Genomic DNA, 18,855 nt, shown 5'->3' with positions numbered 1-18,855 from the left:
ATAAATCATTTAATGACGTAGGACCGAAATAAATTTCAGATATGCTCACTGAATATAAACCTAACAAACAACTCAGATCATTGGGATCAAGTCAGTTAGAAATACCAAGGGTTTACACAAAACAAGGGGAGTCCGCCTTTAGTTACTATGCCACCCGCAGTTGGAATCAGGTTCCAGAAGAGATCAGATGTGCTAAAACACTAGTCACATTTAAATCTAGGCTCAAAACTCACCCGTTTACCTGTGCATTTATTGAATGAGCACTGAGCAATGTCTTCATGATCATTTTACTTTCTTTTACGTTAGGCACTTTGAATTACCATTGTGTATGAAATGTGCTATATAAATACACTTGCCTTGCCTTTGAATGCAGTTCATATTACACCACAGATTTTACTCTTTGTTTTTAAGGTTTTAAATGGGCTAAACTTTGTTTAAGGTCATCAAACCAGAAACTGTTGAAGATTCACATGTAACAGTTAAAAAGGAAGGGAGACTTGCTTTATCTATTAGGATAATCACTACAGAATTTCTGTTTAAAGTAATACTTAAGGCTTATAATATTTGAGTTGTCCTGAGCTTGTTGTCCCTCTATATGTACTTCACCATTGTGTTCAATAGACAACAACTGTTGTTGAATCGTGCTATATAAATAAACTAAACAAACAAACTACACTATAGTTTATCAGCCTTGCCTTCAGTCATTTACGGTTTCTCTTCTTCCTTTCTGTCCTCTGTCCTGCAGTGATTGTGATTATTGTAGATTTTGCAGTGTTTGCTGCTCCTACTGTGATACTTCTTCAGATCATCTGTGCAAGAAGAGCAGGTGAGTTTTTGAGATGATTCACGTTGATCTGGAACAATCTGCACTCATGAAAGCTCAGTCAATGCTTTTGTGTTGAATTATTTTTCAGGGAGGAAGGACTCGCAGCACCCAGAGGAAACTGAGATTAATACAATAGAGTAAAATACTCTACAAATAACAGATTACTGCAAGATTTATCTTCATGTCAATGCTATGGATGTTTGCATGCAACTTTAAGGAATATTTTCCATACTGTACTGAATCCTTTAAATATACTATTAAATACAGTGTCAACATGATCATTTTCTAAACTTTCTAAACTTGATTCAGCTAATCATTACATTTTACAGAATGCTTTCTAAAGTTTTTAATAGTCCATTTTATCTGATGACGCTTCAAATTTATGTTAATTACATACAACATATTCACAGATATATTTTGATGTTTTTTTATTTTGTCACTTATTTCAATGCAAAGTCTTACTTGTATATGACTATGTTAATGACTTTCCTCACATAGATCATGCTTCAAAATGTGTTGATGTGAAATATGTGGAGATATAAAACCACAATTTACAAACCACTTTTTTATCTTCAAATATGTGCTAACTGAGCTTATGCTTGAAATTTGCAATTGAGCATTATGAAAATTACTGGCTCTCACAACAAATTGCTTTTAAAGTTTTTTTTTTTTTTGGCTACATTACCAACATGAATCGTGGTCAAACAGTTGGTCTCACTTTCAGAACTCACTCAGACCAACAGAACACTTCATATATGTCTCCAAAAAAAAAGCTTGATTCATCATTGTGCTGCATTTATGTGTGTATAAATGAGGTGCAGATGTGGCAAGTAGAGGTGGGCAGATCGATACTAATATCGATAATATCGATACCAACGTTGGTATCGGTATTGATCGATACCAACGGGAAAATATCGATACTTAAGTTTCAGTTTCTCTCGTTTTGCGACCTGGCCGTGTTTGTCAAAATGCTGCTACTGTCACAGAGCAGAGCAAGCTCTCAAGAGTGCTGCTCGCGCTCGACACTGCTCTCCTCTTCCTCTCCTGTGTCGTACCGTCACGTGACTCACCACTAGCGCTACTTTCTTTTACTGTCTATGGCTACCACCAGCAGTCAGGCGCGCGCACCGCTCAGCCGCGCATTTCTAACAGCAGTCAGTCAGAGGCGGAGAGAAAGAGGAGCGTTGTATGGCTGTATTTTCAGGCCGATCTACCCTTTTTGTGTTAGCTGTGAAAGTGATACTAGTTTCTATATTTAAACTACACATAGATGTGCACCAGACTTAATTATTTTTATTATTTATTATTTTATCAGTAGCTGATTCTCCAAGAGCAGTGGATATTACAAGGCGCCTATCAGAAATGATTGTGAAGGACCTGCAGCCTCTTTCCATAGTGGAAGATGTCGGCTTCAGGAATTTTGTACAAGGAGAATTTGTTTTACATAGTGAAGTAAAACTTTGTGACTTTGTTTTAGAAAAAAAAATCCTGAAAAGAAGTGCACTAAAGAGGAGAAACATTTTTTTATTAACATGCTACTTGAAAAGAGAATGTTTTTACATTTTTTTTTTTATATTTGTGAAGTAATAATTTTGTAACTTTGTTGATTTAAATAAAACAGAAGTAACCAAAAGTTGTTTCTGAACAAAAGCTTTTGTAGTACTGATTAATAACCCAAAATGCAAATCACAAAAACAATTAAAAGTCATGAAAATTCATTTAGATTTAGGTTGAAGACGCATCCACCTTAATTATTAAAAAGTATTGGTATTGGTATCGGTATCGGCGATACTGGCCCTGTATTTACTTGGTATCGGATCGATACCAAATCTAGCGGTATCGCACACCTCTAGTGGCAAGGTGATTGTGATGCAGTGACTCATGGGGAATGTAGTTCGGGTGTGGTGCAACAGTATGAGAGGTGCTAGTGTCCAAGTGATGATATGGTGAAATCTAGGGCCTCATTTATAAAGCTTGCATAAGCACAAAACAGGGCTGAAAACATGTGTACGCCAGTTCCTGCGCAAAAGGTGGGATTTTTAAAGAAAAACTTTTTGAAGACAAAGCAGTTTGGCGCCACTGATGGTGAGTTGAGTTACTGATAAACGGATAAAGGGAATTAACCCTTTGCAAAATGCCAAAATTTACTTTGACATATTTCAATATTTACAATATTTACAAGTTGCTCATAGGTCCCGGTTACAACAAAAAAATACAAATAACATTAAATCACCATTATGGGTCCTAAAGATACATACATGAATGTTTAGTTTAAAGACATAAAAGGAACTATATGCTGAAAGTATGTACATTTAATTTCTTTCACTTCCATTCTTAAATGGATGTAGGCCTATCACTCATTATGTGATTAATATGATAAGGTGTAAATGATTAAATCTGATTGATGAAAACATAAATAGCCTACTGCAGCAACACGTAAGTGCATATTGTATGATGGATGCGCTGGCACTGCTGGAAGACTATGCATGCCAATGGCAGACTTCGGAGGGAAAGAGTATTCAGGGACCATGAGGATTTTCTAGCCCATGATGATGAGTGGCTAATAAGCCGCTTTAGATTTCCTAAAGCCATGCTCTTGCATCTGTGTGCTGATCTTGGCCCAGCATTACAAAGACCAATAACACGGTACCGCGCCATCCCGGTACCAACCCAAGTACTTTCAGTTTTAGGATTTTTGGCAACAGGGACATATCAGCAGGAAATAGGTGACGGGTAACTGAGTGTACTTTTTTTTTTTTTTCCCAAATGTAATCGGCGCAATCGACTGCACTCATATTGCTATAAGGGCTCCATATGTAGATGCATTCATTTATGTGAATCGCAAACATATCCATTTAATAAATGTGCAAATTATGTGACGCCAACTTGACTCTAAGGAATATTGTGGCACGATGGCCTGGTTCTACACATGACTCTTTTATTCTAGCGCACAGCAGTGTAGGGAATCGACTTAAGGCAGGTGCCGTTCTAGATGGCTGGCTTCTGGGTAAGTAAATGCATATAATTGTTTTTACATAACAGTTAAAGCCTATTGTACAAATCATCTGTTATACTTTACAGGTGACAGCGGTTACCCGCTCGGGCACTGGCACTCACCCCATTCTCAAACCCTTGGAGCGCAAAAGAAGTGCGCTTTAATGATACCCATGCTTGTGTGCACTCAGTAGTTGAGAGAGCCATTGGTCTCCTCAAGTGTAGATGGCGTTGCCTTGATGCTTCGGGTGGTAGACTTTTATATCAACCAAAAAAGTATGCCAGATCATCATGGTCTGTGCTATTTTACTTTTGCACTAATGAATGGTATCCCTTCCCACACCCCCCTCCCCAACAAGAAGGACATCATCACGGAGCAAGGCTCCGTCAGGAAGTAATGTGCCATTTGTGAAGAACAACAAAGGTTCATTTTTTAACAATATCTTTTAATGTAGATGCAATGTCAACCAGCACAACCCTTATTTTCTTAAGTTCATCTGCGATTAATTGCATTAATGGTGTCTCTCTGTGTCTGCAGAACAGCCTCAGTCAGCACCCGGTCACTTCCAGCCGTGTCATACGGTCGGGACGCACTTGTGCTGGGGACCTTGGGAAACTCCATAGCCCCTGCAGACTCTGCGCTGGGAGTTTCGTCACACTGGGCTCCCGCAGACTCTGCAAGAATAAGGACTAACCGATTGTGTAATTTATTTTGATTAATTGAGCACAAGCAATAAAGTTATTTACCTGGTTCCCCTGTATCCAGCACATCTATGTCTCCCTCCCTCTCAGACACAATGCCACACACACTGATTTGGCCGAGAATCGAGGCCATTCAGGTCTCCATTGGGAATGCCTTTTCCCCCACCAGTCCCACACACACTCTGTCGGTGAGAGACAAGCCGTTTTCTTTGCTCCCACCTTAAGATCAGATCACTTCTTTTTTTACATCTGGAACCGTCCTGTTTGCCAAAGCAACTGCATTTACCGCAGCAGTAATGTGTTGCCACTCTAAATTTTTTTTATTGATAATTCCACTGCTGTGGCCACCAAACAATCTGGCGGGAATCTTGTGCAGTGGTGTTGGGCTGGCGGCCATCTTGTACAGTGGCGCTGGGGTTTCAAAACTGTCCTCTGCCTCATCCACAGTAAAAGAAGAGCCACACAACAAAAGAGCATATTCTATGAGATCCCTTAGGCGGCCATTAGATTCCCCACCAGGTAACCATGATTTAATAGGTTCATTGAGTCCAAACCAAAACAAGTCCTTAAAGCTTCATCATTTAAAGGAACTTGATACACTAACTCACAGAACTTCTGAACATAGTCCTCAATAGATTTATTTCCTTGTCGTAGATTTAATAGCTGGTCAAACGGATCCATGGTTATGCTGATATGGAAACTGGAACTGATACCTCGGTGACAAGGGGATACAGGGCTGCTGGATCCTGGTGTGTGCTGGATCCTGAGACGTTCGGACCCAATTGCAGAATTTATTAAACAAAATGGTCAGACAGGCAGAGATCAGGAATGGCGTCAGGTGTGTCTGGGATATCCAGAATCATAACCAGAAACAAGCAGAGATCGGGACAGGCATCAGAGAATCAGAATCGGAATACACAGTTCAAAAGGTCAAACACGGGTATAACAGACACAGGGGAAAAACACTCAGAAATGTATACGGAGCTTAACAAGACTTCACAGTGAGTTAGAGTCAGTGGAGCGCAGGTTGATCCAAAATGAGCGGGAGCCTGCGGTCACCCGCAGTTACCTGCGGTTAAGAGTCATCCAAAAATATTTTTAATGATATTCTGGTCGTGGTCTGTCGGGTCATTTGAAATAAAGATGCCAATTAAACCTTTGTAATTTATATAGTACTAGACACAATTTTGAAATACAAAGGCCTACACTTTATTGGCTGAATAACTGGCACGAATAGAGTGACCACCTGTCACGCTTTACGTTGTACTGTACAGCAATTTTACCTTTTGTCCCGCCTCATGCAAATTGAGCATCTGTCCCGCTTTTTCATTCGACCCTGCCTAATAAATACACGGATACGTCCATAGGCGTATTTTTAACTTATGTCCAATAGTTCAGTGGAGAGCAATAAAAGCGTTAGTCGATAGGCTGAGTCGTATATCAGTCAAACCTGGTCAGGTTAAGCTGCAGCTGTGGCCACGAAAAAGAGAAAATGCACTTTTAATAATGAATGGACTACAACATACTCTTGGTTAAGAACTGTAGATGGCGAAGCAGAGAGAGCTTTTTGCATTTTATGCAAAAGCAGTATTTCTGTGGGACATGTAGAATATGACGTGAAGCGACATGCATGTGAGTACCACAGAAAAAAAGAACTTCATCATGAAACATGCAAATCGGTGCAATCGTTATTCAATAAACTAAATGACACACAGGCTGACAAAGTTTCGGCAGCAGAAGTGACTAGAATTTATCAAGCCGTACATCACACACATTCATATCCCTCTACCGACTGCTGTAAGTAAGCCACAGTAAATTTTCCAGATTCTAAAATAGGTAAGAAAAAAGCTATAGAAACTTTGGGTGATATTTTGGGTCAGGTAATGTCTTAATCTTTTAGTCGATGGGTTTAATATATAGTCGATATATTACATAAAGCTTGAAATGTCTACTTCTAAACAATAATATTCAAACCAAAATAAATAGGCTACACTCTGATTATGTAATCCATATGAAATATGCATTTCTCGCTGGCGTTCATGATGAGTCCACATCCTCAACTTCATCTTAGCAACGACACAGAAAACACCAGGGCTGCGTTCAGCCCCGACAAAACGTTGCACAACGTTTTTTAAACAGGAACGGTGATGCGTTGAACACACTGTTCTGATGACGCAAGAGTTGCAACTATGGCAGCTGAGAAGGCCATTTTTTTGTGTTTCTTACCTAATTCAGACTAAAGCACATCTATTAAGCCTAACATACTGACTTTATTTGTAGTTCATACGGTTTTAATACCCTGTATTTTCCTTCTCATTTTTAGGAAAAGCACTTAATTACCACTGCTTATAAATCGACTGGCGCCGATACAGGATGGCTGCCTCCGTGACGAGCTCCGCATATGTTTTTGTGTTTTTGTTAGTTTGTCCTGTCTTTAGTTATATTCCTGCCATCAGTTTCACCAGGGAAGAACTGCTGAACATTCGGCAGAACGCACCACAAGATGTTTTACCGGATTTCAATTATTCAGATGTTTTAGTGAACGTTGTTATCGGAGGAGCGGCGGCGCTCATCAAACGCTTCAGGACGCGCAGACGGGGGAAGCGAGCGGGAGCGCTCGTCAGACTCAGGAAGCGTGGATTTCGAACGCCGTTGCCTAGCATCCATCTGGCAAATCTCCGCTCTCTACCCAACAAAACGGACGAACTCCTTCTGCTTTCTCGGACAAATAAGGATTTCACACACTCTGCTGCTCTGTGTTTCACGGAAACCTGGCTGAATGACACCATACCGGACAGCGCGCTCCATCTGCCGGACTTTCAGCTGTTTAGAGCGGATCGTGACGCAGAATCAACGGGGAAATCGCGCGGTGGCGGGACATGCTTTTACATCAATGAACAGTGGTGTACAGATGTAACTGTGTTAAAGAAGACGTGCTGCTCAAATCTCGAAACACTCTTCATTAACTGCAAGCCGTTCTATTCGCCACGGGAGTTTCACTCCTTCATTCTGGTCAGTGTTTACATCCCTCCGCAAGCGCATGTGAGCTCAGCTTTACAGAAACTCGCTGATCAGATTACAGAGACAGAACAACAACACCCGGACTCTGTTTTAAAGGGCACCTATTATGCAAAATTCACTTTTACATGGTGTTTGACCATACATGTGTGTTGGCAGTGTGTGAGCAAAACCACCCTAGAATGATAAAAATCCACCTAGTGTTTTTTTTACAATCTCAATAATTCATGAGCACTGTCTCAAAACGCCCTGTTCTAAGACTGCTCTCACTGTGACGTAGAATTGAGCTAAGCCCCACCGACGTGGTTTGATTGACAATCTGGTTTTGGCATAGAGCCCGCCCTCCGTGATCTGTACACCATCCTCCATTGTTTCAACGACAGCCGGTAATGTCTCCTAAGAAACATAAGTGTTCTGTTGTGGGATGTAATAATGAACATAGTAGTTTTCACTTACTTCCGACATCAGAGCCACTGAAAACGCAGTGGATGGATTTTATTTATGAAGGAAAGGCGCCACTCAAAATTCCAAAATACGTTTATGTTTGCGCGAATCATTTTTTGACTGACTGTTTTGAGAACGAGGGTCAATTCAAAGCAGGTCTTGCTTCAAAGTTAATCCTCAAGTCTGGATCGTTGCCTACTGTTCGCGATGCAACGTCACCTTCAGAAGAAGTAAGTGTATTTCATGTTTTTTTAGAAAATAGTCATTTCAGTCGATGTCAGCCAGTTCAATAACAAATGCGTCTAAAGTTGTTGTCGTCGTCGTAGAAAATCTGACTGTGTATATAATGTAAACCTTGTTTGTAAAGTGTGTATCCACACGTATATAATTTTTTAAAGATATTGTATTAAAAACCGTGTATGTTTTCTGTAAAGACAAGACATCAAAATTGCTATGTTTATACAAAGGCCAGCACATCGACACGAAGCTGTAGAACGAGGGATATTGGCGTGCAGACAGAAACATCAAAGCTATGCAGTGTTGGTACACAACTGTCAATGAGGACGCTTCAAACACACCACAGGAGTGTCTGTATGTTTATGTTTTTAACTATATTTATATTATATAGTATACAATATAATATTATATAATTGTATTAGCTAATTGTATTTTTATATGCACATTTCGAAATTCATTTTCTGTAAAGTTGGTTTAAAACAATGTATTGTGAAAAGTACTATACAAATAAATTTGAATTGAATTGAATAGCCACGATAGAGAAAGTGAATCTTTGCTGAAACTTTGCTGAATTATATATTCCAGGTGTCCAGACAGAGACAACATTGTCAAGTTTTGATGTTAGCACAAAATTAGTTTCTCATACAGCTGTTGCGTCTTCCACGCCCCTCAAGACTTCATCAAAAAGACCTTGTCTGGACCTTGAGGAAGATGAAGATATCCTGCAGGAATGCTCTTCAATACTAACACAAGAGACTGATGTCACATTTAATCCTGCAGATGCAGACACATCAATAACAGAGCCAAAAGACTTGTCGTAAGTTTATATTATATTTTAGAATAATGTTTGTTTTAATTATAGCATATCTAATTTTTCTGTAGTGCTTATGTAAATTAATGTTTTTTTTTTTTTTTTTTTTTTTTCAGAGCTCAAGAATCCAGCCCTATTCAAAACATTTGTAAATATATTGTCTATGAGACCTGCATCATGGAACTGTTTGATGTGTGCCCGGTATGTCATAGAAGCTGTCATATAAGATCACAAAGGATTGGAACATTTCTACGTGTTGAACAACTCTGCCACCATTGTCAGTTCTCACGGAAATGGAACAGTCAGCCGATTTTGGGCAGTACTCCAGCCGGAAACCTTCACCTTTCTGCTGCTGTGTATCTCAGTGGTGCTTCATTTTTCACAATTGAAAAGGTATTTGTAAATGAAATAATCAATAGCTTTGCAGTTACATGAGACTAAAAATGTGTAATGTAAAAAAAAATTATGTTTATTCATTTATTAATTTACTGCTTACCAACTCTTCTCTATGTGTTGTCAGATATTTGCAGCTATGAAGTTACATCTTTTCAAGTACGACACCTTTCGTCGTCATGCACGAATGTGCATTGAGCCTGCTATTGTTTACAAATGGAGAAACTGGCAGGATGAGATGCTACAGCTGTTGGCTCAAAGGGAAAAGGTCATTGTTGGAGGAGATATGAGGGCTGACTCACCAGGTACATTGTGGGACAAATTTACATTGTTTTTTTTATAAAGAAAAAAATATATAGAATTTTATCTTATAGACAGGGCACATTGTGTAATAAGAGATTATGTATTTTTGTTTTTGAAGGGCACTCTGCCAAATATGGCAGTTACACAATGATGGACCTGGAGACAAACACCGTTGTTGATGTACAACTCGTCCAGGTAAATGAGCAGAAACCTTTGATTCAATGTCCTGGAAAACTTGAATATTTTATTTTAAACGCAAAAAAATAATTATATTTTAATCAATTTTCAGAGTAATGAAGTGGGAGGAAGTTACCACATGGAAAAGGAAGGTTTGAAGAGAGGTCTTGACTTTTTGGATGCTCATGGAGTGACTCTGGACTGCATTGTGACTGACCGACATCCGCAAATACAAAAATTCCTCAGGGAACGCAATGTCAACCAATTCTATGATGTCTGGCACATAGAGAAAGGTAAATAACCTTACTACCATCATATCATTTTCTAAATTTTTACAGACTAATAATTGCGCTGAAACTGTTTTAGCGGATCATTATGTGTTAGCGGATTATTTATATATATACTGTGTGTGTGTGTGTGTGTGTGTGTGTGTGTGTGTGTGTATATATATATATATATATATATATATATATATATATATATATATATATATAAAAACACCACCATTACATTATATGTAATGACACATTGCTCTACTTATTGTGTGTTGTCATGTTTGTATTTAATTGAAATCTCCAGGAATTTCAAAGCAGCTGGAAAAAGTGTGCAAGCTAAAGGGTTGTGAGAAAATACGTAAATGGTTGCATAGTATAAAAAACCACATCTATTGGACTGCTGCATCATCAAGCAGTGGACCTGAAAGAGTGGCTAAATGGATGTCTATGCTAAACCACATGCAAAATAAGCACACACATGAAGACAGCAATTTTCCAGCATGTCTACATGGAACAAGGAGAAGTCGAGACACAAAAAAGTGGCTAGCTGCTGGTATGTAGGCTAAAGAAGCAATAGTTACTTTTAAAAAATGTATACAGATCATATAGCTTGCCTTTTTTTATTTAAAATTACATATCATACTATAGTAACACTTCCAATAATTTAGGAACACTGCCATATCTCAAGTTGGAGAAAGTTCTCTCCAACAAGAGAATTGTGAAGGATGTTGCCAAGCTAAGTCCACACTATCAGACTTCTTCTATCGAGGTTTTCCACAGTGTAATACTACGGTTTACACCAAAAAATGTGGTTTTTCCATTTCTGGGAATGTTGTGCAGGTAATGTTATTGTTGTAAAAATAAATTTACTTTTACATACACTGTAGACATTGAATGTTGAAAATGTATTTATTGCTTACAGACTATACCTGGCTGCACTACATTACAATGAGAATGCCGGGCGTCCTCAAGCCACGACAGCAGCTGGTCGACCGGTGTTCAAAGTGACCTTTCCAAAGGCCAAGAAGGGAGAATACCGGGTCAGAGAAGTAAAGACACAAGCAACATTCAGTATGTATAAAATGAGTTTACTTAACAAATTTACTACAAATGTACATATCTTTTTTGCATAATTTCTTACAAGCTATTAGAAAACTCAATATTTGACTAATTTAAAATAAAATAAAATGTTATATTGCACAGAATATGTGGATGACCTGCTGGACCTCATATTTGATAAAGTCTTTGTGGATCCTGCACCATATGTGGATGATGTTTTGAGGATACCAATACCACCAGCATTGTGCGCAGAGTATGACCGGCCAGAGAAGGAGGAGGCCATCTCTAGTAGGGTATCTCGGTTTAATCAATAGGTGGTCGAAAACCTACATAACTACCCTGGGCATCAGGAAACTCTCTTCGAATCCTCAGGACCACACAGGATGGAATCACAACTCGAACTTTTCGTCCAAGGAAACCCCAGCACCAGCTCACAAAACTCCGATAAGCTAAAAATCTGTAACGACTAAGGCACACACACACATAGCCACGTTCTCAAAACAGGGTTCAAGGATTTTTCTGTGTTTTTTTTCTTTCAAATATCTATCATTTGTTGTCTGGAGTTGAAATATTTGATATTTAATTGATCATGGTTCAATTTTTTTTGGAGGAATGTCCTTTTATTAAAATTATTTAATTTCTAAACTTATTTGTACAGTTCAGTGTCTTTATACATAATGTAAATAAAAAAATGTATATGCAAGTTGTTGTGAAATTATTTAAAGCTATAATATGTTTTGTTTTCACTATAATTTCCTTATAACCCGGGAAAATATTAGACTAAAAATTAATTCATCAAAAATTTATAAAAACATTTCTAATATTTAGAAGAAATTGACATTTTTTCTTAAATGTGCTAATCATTAACACTCACTGTTGTACTCCACGAAGTCGCAGGGGACCATAGTCAGCCCTGTAAATGTTAAAAGCGTTTTGTAACGAAAACACATTTAAACAAACTGGATCCATTCCGGGATGGTCTACCATACATGATGGAGTGACTTGAAGTTGTTGCATCCGTCTTGTAACCTTTGATACAACAAATAGCGTATGACAGTTTTATGTCACTTATTATTTTTTGCAACAATTACAAATGTAAATAAATTAATACCTGTTCTATCTCCCTGCAGCATATATTTTCTGGTTCTGTAGCCATCTTCTCACATTTGCCACATAAACACCTGTACGACAAGTAATGTCAACATGACGCAATCGTTCCCTCGCATATAATTTCGTTTGTACTTAGCAAACGTTATCACAGTATTTGTGTTTGTAGTTTAAAAAAATTGCGCGAACGTTATCACAGTGCGTGTTGCACATCCATAATTGCAAAGGGTACGCGATTAAAATATATGTACATAAATGTATCAAACAACCATTCAGAGACGTCCTGCTCCATTCTCATTTGTGTTTCTTCTGCCGGAGTCTCTTCATCATCTGGGTCTGATTCTGGTTCAAACATATACGGCTGAATGCCATACAAAACAGCGGGTCTCCCACTCTCAGCCATTCTGCTTCTACCGATACCGATCGCTCATTGTAATAGGTGTGCCAGTTACGCCCTCATCCAAAGGCAGGGCGGGGATATGCAGCTCATTTATATTTAAGGTGGTACACACCAAAACAGCTCTTTTTAAAACAGGCCCCAAAAATGACATTTTCAAATGGTTATAATAAATTAACTGTGGGGTATTTTGTGCTGAAACTTCACAAATACATTCTGGGGACACCCAAGACCATTATTATATCTTGTAAAAAGGGGCATAATAGGTGCCCTTTAATCATTCTCGGGGACTTTAATAAAGCCAATCTGTCCCGTGAACTGCCAAAATACAGACAGCATGTTACATGTCCCACAAGAGACAGTAATATATTGGATCACTGTTACACCACAATAAAGGATGCATTTCACTCTGTTCCACGAGCAGCTTTGGGACGTTCTGATCACCTTCTGGTTCATCTTATACCGTCCTACAGGCAGAAACTAAAATCAGCTAAACCTGTATCAAGGACTGTAAAAAGATGGACTAATGAAGCAGAGCAGGATTTACAATCTTGTTTTGACCTCACTGATTGGAGTGTTTTTTAAGCTGCTGCCACCGATCTGGATGAACTCACAGAGACCGTAACCTCATATATCAGTTTCTGTGAGGATATGTGTATTCCTACAAAGACTCAACTAATTTACAATAATGACAAACCGTGGTTCACTGCAAAACTCAGACAGCTCCGTCAGGCCAAAGAAGATGCTTACGTGAAGGGGGACAATGTCTTGTATAAACAGGCTAAATACACATTGGAAAAGGAGATCAAAGTGGCAAAGAGGAATTATTCTGAAAAAATTAGGACTCAGTTCACTTCCAACGACTCCGCATCAGTGTGGAAAAGTCTAAAGAAGATCACCAATTACAAGACACCACCCCCCAGCACTGTAGAGAATCAACGACTGGCAGACGATCTGAACGAGTTTTACTGCAGGTTTGAAAGAACACCCATCAGATGCCCTGAACGCCTCCCCACACAACCATTCACACCCTTCACAACTCCTGCAACCAGACCCAAATGCCTCTCCAAACAACCATTCACACCATTAACAGCTCCTGCAACCCATCCTGAACACCTCTCCAATCAAGCACTCTCACCATTCACACCTCCTGCATCCCCCCTCTCAGGTGGGGCACCTGCAATTCAGATCAGCGAGGATGCGGTGCGCCAGGTCTTCCGGAAGCAGAAAAGGAAAAAAGCACCAGGCCCAGATTGTGTTACACCAGCCTGTCTGAAATCCTGTGCTGACCAGCTGGCCCCCATCTTCACACAGATCTTCAACAGATCGCTGGAGCTGTGCGAAGTCCCTTCATGCTTCAAACGTTCCACCATCATCCCCATCCCTAAGAAACCCAAAATTACAGGACTAAATGACTACAGGCCTGTGGCTCTTACATCTGTAGTCATGAAGTCATTTGAAAAACTGGTGCTGGCCCACCTGAAGGACATCACCGGGCCCTTGCTGGATCCTCTTCAGTTTGCCTACAGAGCAAACAGGTCTGTGGACGATGCAGTAAACATTGGACTGCATTATGTTCTGCAACACCTAGACAGACCGGGGACTTATGTGAGGATCCTGTTTGTGGACTTCAGCTCGGCCTTTAACACGATCATCCCAAACCTCCTCCTGCCCAAACTAAATCAGCTCTCCGTGCCCACCTCCATCTGTCAGTGGATCAACAGCTTCCTGACAGACAGGCAGCAGCTAGTGAGGCTGGGAAAATACACATCCAGCACCCGTACAATCAGCACCGGAGCTCCCCAGGGCTGCGTTCTCTCCCCACTGCTCTTCTCCCTGTACACTAATGATTGCACATCTAAGGACCCCTCTGTCAAGCTCCTGAAGTTTGCAGACGACACCACACTCATCGGCCTCATTCAGGACGGTGACGAGTCTGCTTACAGACAGGAGGTTAAAGAGCTGGCTGTCTGGTGCACTCTCAACAACCTGGAGCTTAACACGCTCAAAACAGTGGAGATGATCGTGGACTTCAGGAGAAACCCCCCTGCACTCCCCCCACTCACCATCATGAACAGCACTGTGACTGCAGTGGAGTCATTCAGGTTCCTGGGAACCACCATCTCTCAGGACCTGAAGTGGGACATTCACATTGACTCCATTGTGAAAAAGGCCCAGCAAAGGTTGTACTTCCTCCGCCAGCTGAGGAAGTTTAACCTGCCACAGGAGCTGCTGAAACAGTTCTACTCCACCATCATTGAATCCATCCTCTGCACTTCAGTAACTGTCTGGTTCAGCTCAGCTTCTAAATCTGACCTCAGAAGACTACAGAGGGTAGTCCGGACTGCTGAGCGAATCATCGGTACAACCCTCTCTTCTATTCAAGAACTGTACTTATCCAGAGTGAGAAAAAGGGCTGTCAAAATCACTCTGGACCCCTCACATCCAGCACACTCCCTCTTTGAACTGTTGCCATCTGGTCGACGCTACAGAGCACTGAGCACTAGAACGACCAGACACAGGACCAGTTTCTTCCCTCAGGCAATCCATCTTATGAACAGCTGATAATAACGGCGAACACACTACACTTTATATTTATATACACACACACTTTATTTATCTAACACACATACTTAGTATACACTTAAATTTTGCACACAATATATATGTACATACATAACTTCATTTTGTAATATACCTGCCTACAATTGTCATTTGTATATTGTCATTTACTATCTACTTATTTGTATTTTTTATTCTTTTATTATGTGTTTTATGTTCTGTCGCTGTCATTCTGTTGTACTGCGGAGCTTTTGTCACGAAAACAAATTCCTCGTATGTGTAAACATACCTGGCAATAAAGCTCATTCTGATTCTGATTCTGATTCTTATTTCTATACCAAATGTCATACACTTGCAATGAAGCTAAAAATATAAACAACTACATCATTATGTTGATATCCTATATTTTTACAATAAAACTTACGACAAACATGTCTTCTAATATCCTCAGTTGTTGCGCATACCGAGCTGCAACGAACACATTTGCACATTATTTGGTAGCACTTTATTTTACAGTCCTGTTCCCCATGTACATACTATGTACTTATTATAGTAATTACAATAACTATGTAATAACTAGGTACTAACCCTGAACCTACCCCTAAACCTAACCCTACCCCATGTAGTTACCTTGTATTACCAGAACCTTTTTAGATAAGTACACTGTAAGTACACTATAAGTACATGGAAGTACACGTACTGTAAAATAAAGTGCAACCCATTATTTTCCTTGAAGCCATTGTGCAAGTTCACTTTAATACCGCGAGCTTTATATACATGTTGCTGCTGATTGGACTGCAGTTCTGACACACCCACCAAACAATAGAAAACGCATCTCAAACCCCGTTGCACACCGGTGCACGCCGTTTCCAGGAAACATGACGTTCAACACGGAAACCGTAGCAAAACGTTGCGCACCGTTTTGAACTTGAACATGCCCCAGTTTATTACTAAACAATTAAATGTCTCCTTGCTAATTTAGACACATTCATAATCATTACTTTAACCAGTGTGGCAAGGAAATTGGCTGATGAATGAGGTGCAGGTGTAGCAAGGTGATTGTGATTAAGTGATTCATGGGGAATGTAGTTCAGGTGTGGTGCAACAGTATGAGAGGTGCTAGTGTCCAAGTGATGATATGATGACATCTGGTGGTTGATGGGTGGAATGGTCCTGAGTGGAGTGCCCTCTACCGAAGTTCATGGACACTCCATCTAATGATCGTGACAATAACACTGGCAACAATTCTCATTCAGAAAACATACATTTCATTATTAACACACTGATATAAAAAAACACTAACAAAAAGTAGCATCACAGTTTATCTTTGAAGATATTAAATATCTAATCCTAAATATTTTACTAAGATTTTATAATTCAATATAATTCCTGCAGAAATGGACAGAGTTTACCATTGTATTGATTTGAATGTGCTTTAATCAGTTTTGAAAGCAGTGTGTTAGCTACTGAAAAATGTGCTGAATATATATAATGTTTTGCAGGTTGTGGAGCATGAATGACAAAAGTGTTAGAGGAGTTTGAGAAATGTGGTCACTTAATGTGTTTAGTCTGAAAGAAATAAAATAATATTTACAGTTTGTTTAGCATAGTTACATAGAAGCAGTTAAAGGGGAATCAAACTGAGAGATACTGTAAGAATTAGATTATTATTTTTGAAGTGCACTTTAAAAATTAAGGGCTCTATTTTATTGATCTAAATGCAAAGTGGAAAGCGCACGTCGCAGGTGCACTCAGGGTGTGTCCAAATCCACTGTTTGCTATTTTAACACCCGGCACATGGTCTAAACGGGTTGTGCCTATTCTCTTAATGAGCAATGGTTGTTTTATGAGCGTAACATTCAATAAACCAATCAGAGTCTCATCTTCCAATCCCTTGCCATGACGTATTTGCTATTTATATGGCAAAAGTTGACAAGCGCAAAGACAGAACACGTCTTCGAGATGAAACGGAGCTGCTCCTGTGCGAGCAAATAGATAGCCTAATTCTGATACATGTGATGAATATCCATTATGATATGTAGGCATTTATTTATATATATATATATATATATATATATATATATATATATATATATATATATATATATATATTGTGACGAGTCAGCTGCCTCCTCCCTGATTGTCACCGGCACCCCGTCCTAAATCGCCGCCCTTCACCAGGCTCCCGTGTGAGAGGAGGGGCGCTGGACGAGTCAGGGCTGGCGGCGTGTGATGGGGCACACCTGAAGGAAATGGAGCCTCATCACCGCCGCTGTTTAAAAGCCCAACGCGCCTCTCTCCCCATCTCCCGGTCTCTTCCCCATGCATGCACGCTGGTGTCCTCGTGGGTCCAGGAAGGGTGCGTTGAGGGACTCCTATGCCACTGAAGACATGAGCTGCCATACCCGCCATCGGTATGGGAACCGCACCCGTTTACAAGCCCGACGGGCCAGGATGCTGGGCTGTCCATCCCCTACCAGCGCCGTGGCCAATGAGAGTGATGCCGGACTCCGCCCCTTACCTGGACCCTTCCTCCATGAGCACTGCCCGACCCACACAAACCCAAATTGAGACTGTGTCACGCATAATCAATGCTTGCTCAAAAAAGTTGGTCACTCATCTATATCTGGAGTCACCAACCCGTCGATCACAAAGATTCTTCGAAATCTGAGCAATAATGGTGCGAGCCTCCGGTGTGAGTTGGGAGGTGCGAGCCTCCGCTGACTGCCCGTGCACCTCCCGAAACAGATGAGACATTTATACTTGATGCAACTGTTTTAGACTGAAAACCAGATCATACAACTGATTTAGACGCGGGTGCCGGTGTGACGAGATGTACTAATATCCCTCTGCTCGGGCATGATTGTTTTAGGCCTGTAATTGATTAATTATTGAGGTAATAGAGATGGTACGGTTCGCTGAAAAAAACCAAACCGTTCGGTTCACCACACACGGTTCGGCACGCGCGTCAACTTAAAACTGACAAAGCATCTGTAATATGGCTTGCTATAAATGGCACATAAAAAAACAGGGTTCAGCTAATAAATGTTTCTGTTGATGCATGCGCATTAAGGCTTCCCAGACATTACAAAAACATGAGAGAAAAAAAAAACCCTGGACAAATCATTCACTCTTGTTCAACGCGAATGCTGTATATGAGCAGTAATTTATTCCATCATCACCTTGGTGCTGATATCTGTGTTTAAACTAAACTCATTTAAGCTTTGTCAGTTTAAACATTTAAGAGCCAGAGGAAGTGAGTTTGCGCGCGCTGTGAGAAGATTTGTGCATGCGCTCATCCGAAGCGCGCAAATATAAGCTCTCTCTGAAGTATTGTGTTTAAATGGACAAATTCACACAAAAATCATGTCAAAATGCCTGTTTTGGTAAGTACCCTATCTTGGTTTACATTTGGACTTTGGATGTGATCTTAAGCTCGAAAAGGTTGGTGACCACTGCTCTATATCCTCGAGCCCCAGGCAGCCAAACGAACATTACTTCACAGTTCAGCACAGTACTGTTGCCACACCCACCCCTCAGTTGAACTGCT

General features: G+C 40.1%; 3 protein-coding genes across 4 annotated transcripts in view; 2 read left to right on the top strand and 1 right to left on the bottom strand.

Moving 5' to 3' along the window:
* The window catches only part of LOC113098318 (uncharacterized), a 55,812-nt gene extending 54,845 nt beyond the window's left edge, over positions 1 to 967 (top strand). The window contains exons 6-7 of the mRNA XM_026263347.1: positions 746 to 826; positions 915 to 967. Of these exons, the coding sequence (XP_026119132.1) occupies positions 746 to 826; positions 915 to 967 (134 nt within the window). The remainder of the gene's footprint in view (positions 1 to 745; positions 827 to 914) is intronic.
* Positions 968 to 8,054: 7,087 nt separating this feature from the next.
* On the top strand, positions 8,055 to 11,942 carry LOC113098327 (uncharacterized). 2 transcript variants are annotated; one of them, XM_026263355.1, is made up of 11 exons: positions 8,055 to 8,214; positions 8,452 to 8,575; positions 8,807 to 9,038; positions 9,149 to 9,425; positions 9,553 to 9,730; positions 9,847 to 9,923; positions 10,018 to 10,198; positions 10,485 to 10,733; positions 10,849 to 11,020; positions 11,103 to 11,251; positions 11,384 to 11,942. In XM_026263355.1, exons 2-11 carry the CDS (start codon positions 8,542 to 8,544, stop codon positions 11,551 to 11,553), a joined length of 1,719 nt encoding a protein of 572 aa, XP_026119140.1. In that variant the 5' UTR covers positions 8,055 to 8,214; positions 8,452 to 8,541; the 3' UTR covers positions 11,554 to 11,942. The 2 variants fall into 2 exon arrangements, with proteins under 2 accessions (XP_026119140.1, XP_026119141.1); XM_026263356.1 differs by having other exon boundaries at positions 8,078 to 8,575.
* LOC113098328 (P2X purinoceptor 7-like) lies at positions 11,543 to 13,012 on the bottom strand. Its single transcript, XM_026263357.1, has 4 exons — positions 12,616 to 13,012; positions 12,351 to 12,420; positions 12,114 to 12,268; positions 11,543 to 11,705 (listed from the first exon to the last, which is right to left on the bottom strand). The coding sequence occupies exons 1-4, from the start codon at positions 12,747 to 12,749 to the stop codon at positions 11,543 to 11,545; spliced, it is 522 nt and encodes a 173-aa protein (XP_026119142.1). The 5' UTR covers positions 12,750 to 13,012.
* Between the last annotated feature and the right edge of the window lie 5,843 nt (positions 13,013 to 18,855).

This window comes from Carassius auratus, unplaced genomic scaffold, assembly GCF_003368295.1.
Source record: "Carassius auratus strain Wakin unplaced genomic scaffold, ASM336829v1 scaf_tig00216514, whole genome shotgun sequence".
Classification (NCBI taxonomy): Eukaryota; Metazoa; Chordata; class Actinopteri; order Cypriniformes; family Cyprinidae; genus Carassius; species Carassius auratus.
The sequence above is the reverse complement of the archived record's forward strand: the minus strand, read 5'-3'. Positions and strand labels throughout refer to the sequence as shown.